At 45.8% G+C, this 8,044-nt stretch overlaps 1 protein-coding gene across 1 annotated transcript in view; it reads left to right on the forward strand.

Annotated features, from left to right (window-relative positions):
- LOC102385220 overlaps window positions 1-8,044 on the forward strand; it is an 18,658-nt gene that overhangs the window by 9,793 nt on the left and 821 nt on the right. The window contains exons 3-7 of the mRNA XM_014523957.2: window positions 123-222; window positions 2,371-2,519; window positions 3,028-3,140; window positions 6,390-6,479; window positions 7,267-7,389. Coding sequence (XP_014379443.2) covers window positions 123-222; window positions 2,371-2,519; window positions 3,028-3,140; window positions 6,390-6,479; window positions 7,267-7,389 — 575 coding nt within the window. The remainder of the gene's footprint in view (window positions 1-122; window positions 223-2,370; window positions 2,520-3,027; window positions 3,141-6,389; window positions 6,480-7,266; window positions 7,390-8,044) is intronic.

The following is an 8,044-nucleotide window of genomic DNA, read 5'->3' on the forward strand; positions in this document are numbered from 1 at the left end:
ACCACAGTGAGCAGCGCTTTATTAATCCATGAAAGAGTGGGTTTCTATCATCTGTGATATCACCTGTTTGAGTTTACAACCCAGTAATTCTATATATTGGTGTCCTATTTTTCTGTTAACAGAGATTCTGAAAAATGGAGGGGCCTGTGGGATCCCCACAGATACAGTGTATGTGCTTGTAGCAGCCTGTAACCGACCTGATGGTGTGGAGAAAGCTTACAAGTAAGTGCTTTAGGGCACCTGTATACATCACAGGGTTTAATCCTCATTAAATTAAATAGGTTTATAAAATATAAGCTTGTTTAATTTTGGAGTGTCGCATCAGTATTTGCATGTACTAGGTTTTCAAACAAATGAAGCTTGGTCCCTGGCCAGTGTCACAGGAGAGCAGGACAGTCCTGAGCTGCCCCCACTGGCCTGGGTCCTCCCACCCAGTGCCCTGGTATGCAGCTGTGAAAGCAGGGAGCCGGCACAAAAAAAAAAAAAAAAAGCGGAAGCAATTTGAAAATGACAGCAGTTCGGAGGGGGGAACTACAAAAAAGGTTGCAGTGCCATCTGGTAGACAAAGAGGCTCATTACACATCTTTCATCTTTGAGCATGTGACGGGGCACACTCAGGGCTAAGTTTCAAGCCAGCCTGCCCACCTGTCTATGGAGCAGTCGCCCAGTCTCGCCTGCCACAACTTTGCTGTTCCTATAACTAGTGGTATAATGCAGGAGGCTGCCAATTACATGCTCTGACGCCAGGGGGCGCTATCCATGGCTCTGTACCTTCCCTACAATGGCCTGTGCCTTGTAGATAGTATATAAGTTCTTAATGACTCTGACTCAAGGTCAGACTAAACTCACCCACAGTTAAGCCTCTTCATTCTACGTGGTTACGGGCCTCATTCATACAGCCCTCCTCTTACAAGGGTCTCTTTCACTCCCACCGCTCTCTCTCATACTGCCCCTCTTGGGCCACATACACCCTGCCCTTGGTCTCTGAGTGAACCCGTAGGGCCATCAGGCTTAATCCCCTGCTCTCCTTGGCCATCAGGCATACAGCCTTTTGGGCCTCTCTCGTGCCCTCATCTGAATGGATGCTGGGCAATTAGCAGAACTGAGGCTGACTTAACCCCACATCCTTTTCCAGACCACTTCTCCACCCCTATCACTCTGGGGCCTTCATACCCTGCCCTCTCACTGGGGCTTCACACCACCCCCTCGTCAGGGCCAGGGCTGTCTGGGATCCTCCATCCCCACCACCCCCATAGGCTCAGGTGCCTACTTAGACATGCCTGGCCCACAAGTTCTCACTAAAAACTCACTGGATGGTGGAAGCTAGGGGTTAGGTGCCTTTCCCCACCTTTCACTGGGGAGGCAGCTGGCCTGGCATTTCTTGGGGACTCCTGCACCACCAGGAGTCCCATCAATCTACCCTTCCCCAGCAGGGTGCAGTTTTAGATCGTATCCAGGACCACTGAGGCCTCCTCTTCCTTCCCCATAGCTCCCCCTTTATCTCCAAGGTATTCCTGGAGCAGGAGCTCAGCAGGGAGATGTTTCTCCCCTGCTGGCTGGTCACAAACTGCTCTCCTCAGCCCAGAGAGCTAGGCATTAGATGGCCACCCTCATCAGACATCTGCCCTCTCCCAGGCCTAGCCCTTAAAGTGATAGGCACCCAAGGTGCTCTGTCACAGAGTCCCCTTTGTGTTTGCACACAATGAATCCATGGATGTGATGCTTTAATTCACAGCAAGCCAAACTAAACCACGTCTGAGGAGTTTTAGTTAAATGCACCAGAAATACTTTTAAAGCATCTGGAAAACCCACTCGTGCACAGTCATGCTGTTTCAGTGCAAGAAAGGCAAACAACATGGCATGGACAAACGTCCCTGATCATAGTTCCAGATGCAGGTTTGTTCAAACAAACTTATGGAAACTCTAGTCACCTAGGCCATTTATAGATGTTATGTTTTTCTAGGTTTAATCTGTTCTACAACCATCACTATATTCACATGGATGTCTGTAGTTTGAATTACAATTGGCTCCTGTCTGAATTGACTAATCCTCTTATCATGCATATATGGAGTTGCTTTTAGGAAAAACAGTCCTTTGGAACTCAGATAAGGATTCCTTAGCATCCCTCATCCCACAGTGAGTCAACAGTATGACTAGGAATATATCCCAGATCCCTTGCCTCCCAGTTTAGTGTTCAGTCCACTGGTCCATGCTGCTTCTGCTGCATAAGCTGTTGCACTCAGGTTATGTCTTCAGGGACAGATTTAATTTTAAGTCTTCTCCAGATGGCTTCAGTTGTAACTTGAGAAAATAATTCCTAACCTATTTTTAGGTGCTAAAGAAAATTCATCTCCTTTGTCTTTTTTCCAGTACAAAGCGCCAGGCTCAGGACCGTCCCATGTCACTCTGGATCTCTAACCTGAAGCAGTTGGAACCTGCAAAGCATTTGTTCAACCCCATACTCTGGGATTTCATGAAAGCTGCTTGGCCATCCCCTATTAGCCTTGTGGTTTCTAGAGGTGAGAAAATGCTGTTGCTCATAAGCTGGGCAAAGATCACTGCGCTCAGTAATCTAAAGCAGTGCTTCTCATAGTGGTGGTCCGTGGACTGGTGCCGGTCTGCGAGCCACCAGTTGCTGGTCCGCAGCGAGTTGCCAGGAAAGAAAGAAAGTGAATTTCAGAAGCATAACATTGATATGTCATAGCGCCACAGTTCGTACGTTCCAACACTCCAGGTGACGTCATGTCGTGCGAGGTGAGGAAAGAGAAAGAAACAGCTGGTCGCACATTTGTGTAGCGCTGTTACACGCAGTTGCTGCCACCGGCTGAACCGAGCACCGGTCCCTGGCCCACTGGAAAAAAAATTGCCGGTCTGCCACATCAGATAGTTTGAGAAGCACTGATCTAAAGTACAGGAGTACTTCACTTAGCTGTGTGTTGATATTAGACTGCTCCTTGCTTGCTCACCTGGTAACACCACTGTTTATGGACTTGGTCCAGTCACTGTTCTGTGGCTATTTTCTTCTAGGGAAATGGGTGGACTTCTTAGGTATGAAAGACTCTTCCAAATATGTTGGTACCCCTCAGAGCATCGCCATCCGTATCCCTGACTGTTCTGTCACCACACACCTCATCGATCTGGTGAGTAGCCGAATCATACTCTTTAAGTTGCCAAGGTAAAGTAGTGTGGAAGATGAGTGGCTGGGTCTTACCATCACACTCTTCTAGTGAATTGGCCCAGTGTCAATCAGTGGCATCCAACAGAGGCAGCCTGATACAAGGGCTAGGTCTGAGGACACCTATTTTTTTTTTCCGGCTCTGTCACTTTACCTTAGGTAAGCCACTTCAACTTTCCTTTTTTTTCTTCATCTGTAAATGGAGGGTGCCAATACTCACATAAAGTCTTAAGGAAGAACATCAGGCAGTGAATGCTTAAATGTTTCCTTAGAATGTTCAGTTTTAAAAAAAGAAAATTAGAATCTAATATTAAAAGCCAGAAAGCACATAATTAGCAGTTCCCTGCCTGACTCGCTAGACATTTCCTAAAAAAGTTCTACTACAGTCTTAAATCTGTATGAAGGACTTGTGACCTTTCTTGGGTGAGAGGAGGTGTTGAGGATTGGGCAAAACAAGGCGTAAAATGGAAAAATCACTGACACCCTGAACTATGAAATAAGTACTGCTGCTTCATAATTTAATCCAAGCAGAAGTACCTGAGGTAACAAGATCACTACCTAACAATGTGTGTATATTGGTATAATGTGGCGGTGGCCAAATATATTTGCTGCCCCAAACTACAAAGAGTGAAGATCCTTCCTGCACAGTTACCATCTTAATATTACTCCTCTCTAAAACCACAATGCCACAAACTAGTTACTTCTGCTTCCCTGGTTGGATGCTCTGCTTATACCATTTCCCCTGGTTTCTGCTAGGAAGAAAAGCACTTTCTTTCTTGTTCTTTCAGCTTTGTGCTGGCACATCTCCTGCTCATCCTTATGACCTTTTTGCAGTAGAAATGTGTTGTCAGCTATTTAACAGTAGCATAACTGCTGCATAGAGCTCTTCATGTGGGAGACTTTCCTGCAATGCTAACCCTTGCACCAGAGCTGCATTAACACAACTTGGAGCTAGGGCACATTGATGGCCCAGTAGAGTGTGGTGGCTCAGCATGCTGTTCAAAGGCAACTTTCTTAAAAATCCTTATTTGAATTCTGATCTTTCTTGATCATCCACAGATCAGACCACTTACCCATCATTTACTGGAGATGTACAGGCTCAGGGGTGACTTGGTGGCAGCCTATAACTACATAAGGGGTGTGCATCACGATCTGGGGAAGCACCTGTTCACCAGAGCGCCCCAGGGGTGACAAGGTCCAATGGTCTCAAACTCCTGCAAGACCGCTTTAGGCTGGACATAAGGAAAAACTTCTTTACTGTCTGAGCCCCCAAGGCCTGGAACAAACTCCGCCAAGAGGTGGTGCAAGCACCTACTCTGGACACTTTCAAGAAACATTTGGACTTTTATCTTGCTGGGATCCTATGATCCTAGCTGACTTTCTGTCCCTTGGGCAGGGGGCTGGACCCAATGAACTTATGAGGTCCTTCCAGTCTTAATGTCTATGAAATCTATAAAATCTATAAAAGGAATCATAACTTGCTTCATGACCCGTGGTCATGGCAAATAACTGCTGCCTGCTGGAACTCTACAGGAGTTCCACTGTATCCAGATCTCATTACTGTTGCATGGATCACTTGGAATCCCATGATCACTAAAATGTTCACTTCGTTAAAGTTTAAAAATTAGCAGAAGCTCTGGTTCTGTCTTATATTTCGTACTGCTCATTCCATGCTCAGCCCACAGTATTCAGTACTGCTCAATTTACTACTACAGTAAAAGTTCTGTTATTTGGCATCCCCCAGGAATGGGGGATGCCGGATAACAAAATATGCTGGTTAATTGAGCAGCCCTGGGCACCACTTCTCATGCCGCGTTTGGGGCGTCCCTTTGTCCCTCCCGCCACATCGCCGTCCCTCCCACCGCATCACCAGCCCTCAGGGAGGTGGGTCCTGCACAGCCCCGCACAGCCTGTTATGGCTCCAGGCCATGGGGGCTCGGAGAAACCGGAAGTGCTATGGTGGGCACTTCCGGTTTCACTTATCTTACAAGTTGGCATGCTGGTTAGTAGGGCATGCCGGCTTGTAAGATGCCGAATAACAGAACTTTTACTGTATCTCTGTGCTTGCACGCAGTAAGTGCGTACACATACATTTAAGTTGACTTAAAATGAGGTGACTTAAATTTAATTAATGTGACTCAAAATAATACACCTTGGAGGTGATTGTCTTGTGCTGCATGTAAGTCGACTCTGCTACGCATATGTGTATGCTCTAACAGTTAAATCGACTTCAAAAAGTTAAGTCAATTTAACTGTCAGAAAGTTAGCACATGTGTAGACACCTGTCATGTTGGGGTCCCTGGGAGTGACTGTAATGTCCCTGGGGCTCCTTGACCATGGCAGCTCCCCCCTGAGGGTGCCTTCTTATCCCGCCTGCCATGTCTTGTTGGTAAAATAATGAATAGGGAGGCTGCCCATGAGCCTTTGCATGGTCTTGGTCCCACTGAACCCCAACAGACGACATTAGTCCTCAGACCCCTCACCAGGCCCCCTCTCCACAATGGTGCATATGGGGACAACTTAAGCCTTATGGGCTAATTGTGTGGCCCCAAAACCTTCCCTATACCATGCCCCAGGCCTTGCGGGTGTTACATGAATGTTGCGGTCTTGGCCTACTCAGCCTTGGCCCCTTTAATCTGGCTAGGCCTTCTAGCCTAGGGTCACTCTGTTGGACTTGGCTCCAAGGCACTAGCTCAACTTAGTCAGTTCCTGCCACCTGGCCCTCTGGCCCCTGTGTAGCTGCACCTCACTGATGCCAGGCACTCTAGTGCCTGTGTAGCTTTATTAGTCTGGCAGGCAACAAAACAACCCTGGATAGCTCTTCTGGGCAGAAGCTCCTTCCCCTAGCAGTTGCCAGAGAACTAACCCCTGCCAGTTTCAGCCCTGGGCTTACATGCTCCTAGGGCTCTGAGCCCTTCTGGTCAGCTGACTGTCTTCAGGTGCAGGCTAATTACCTCATTAGCCTGTTGCTCAGGCAACCTGCTAGGTGCATGGCTTAGCCTGCAAAGCCCCTGGCTAGGCTGCTTTCACCCTTAACGGAGCAAGTATGTCTTAGTGCACTGCGACAACACCCAATGTTTCTGTCTGCCTGTCTCTCTGGCTCTCTTCTTCAGTTAAAAAAGGATTAATCAAATAATATGTAAAGATATACCAATACCAGTCTGTGAACATGGTTGTTTCTACTTTGCAAATCCATGTTTCTTTTTATCTCCAGGTTGGTCCCATTGCAGTCACATCAGCCAATCCAACAGGAGAGGCAGACACCACTCACCACAATCAGGTGTATGCCAAGCTAGGAGACAAGGTAATCACCCTTTCCATTCACTCCATGATCTGATGAAGGCATAATGCAGTGAACACTAAAGAGCATTTTATTGGCCTGAAATGATAATACAGGGGATGTTTCTTATGTTCTAGAGCTCTTGAGGCTGTCAGAGATTCTAGAAAATTATTTTGATTCTAGTGTTTGTTTTTGCTTTTTCAACTGTTGAGGTCCAAAATTATAAAACTGTGAGCAATGCGTGAAAAGGCTCCTGATCCTAGACACTTTGGATCATAGTGATTATTGCCTTTTAAATGCTTATCAAATAATTTAAAATATTTTTGAGCTTTCAATCACTGAAATTAAGTATTTCCAGGAATATATTGAATATTTTTGACAAGTTAATGACAAGTTCATTGGTGCGTGAAGCAAAATAAAGGGGCTGCTGTTCTTTCACTAGTAGCCTCTGAATATTTGGAAGTTTTAGGCAAACACCTTATTAATATGACTTGATCAGAGATCCTCAGATGTTGTAAAACAGCACAGGTCCACCATAATCAGCCAAACTGTACTGATTTACATCAGCTGAGGATCTGTCCATCTCTATATCAATTCCACATTACAAGTCACAAGCAATCATGGGATAATTTTTGGAAATCCCCTGTGGTTTCCTGCAACTTTGGCCAATTCAGAATGGTAAAGAAAGGAAGGGGAAGATGTGGTAGAACCAGCAGGTTACCATTTATTTACTTGGAGAAGGGAAGAACTCTTATCTTGTTGCCCAAGTGCCTTTGAAGGACCTTTGATGTGAGAGTTACTTGCTCGGCAGGTAGATGCAGTTCTTTGTGATGGGCCTTCTCCTGAGAACATTGCCTCCACTGTTGTAGACTGCACCAAGATTGAGAGTGGAAACATAGGGTTCTTCAGGGTTGGCGTTGTTCCCAAATCCCAGGTAAAACTTATCTATATTGTATTTCTCTCTCTCTCTCTCTCCTTTATCCATTAAATGACTTCCAGGAAGGACAGGGAGGTGTGCAAGTATATATGGAGACAAAGAAATCTATGATAATTGGAAGTCTAGAAATCTATGATAATTGGAAGTGAGAGAAAGGAACTGAGAGTCAAGACACCTGTGTTGCAATCTATTGTGGCCTTGGGCAGATCACTTTCTCTCTTTTTGCTGGAGCGTCTACATCTCTAGCATGCATGTTATGAGTCTGCCTTGCTGTTATCAAGGAAATTTGGGCTGGAGATTAGGAGGAACTTTCTGACTATGAGAGTGGTCAAGCATTGGAACAGGTTACCTAGAGAACTTGCAGAATTTCCATCCCTGGCAATTTTTGAGAGCAAGTTGGACAGACACTTGGCTGGGATGGTTTAGTCAGGTATGATCCTGTTTTGAGTAGGGGACTGGACTAGATGACCTTGCCTTTCTTTCCTATAATCCTATGAATCTAAGTTCTTTGAGATCTGGAGTTTAAGAGGCCTTACAAGTCAATGCAAAGTATTTTTCTTCTTTTTCTTATCATGATAATATTAAAAGATGAAAGGAGTTTCAGGCAGCAGCTGGGAGTCCTAGCTGTACACTTTTTCCTGTTCCAGATCTA

The sequence above is a fragment of the Alligator sinensis genome, unplaced genomic scaffold (genome assembly GCF_000455745.1).
Source record: "Alligator sinensis unplaced genomic scaffold, ASM45574v1 scaffold27_1, whole genome shotgun sequence".
NCBI classification, from domain to species: Eukaryota; Metazoa; Chordata; order Crocodylia; family Alligatoridae; genus Alligator; species Alligator sinensis.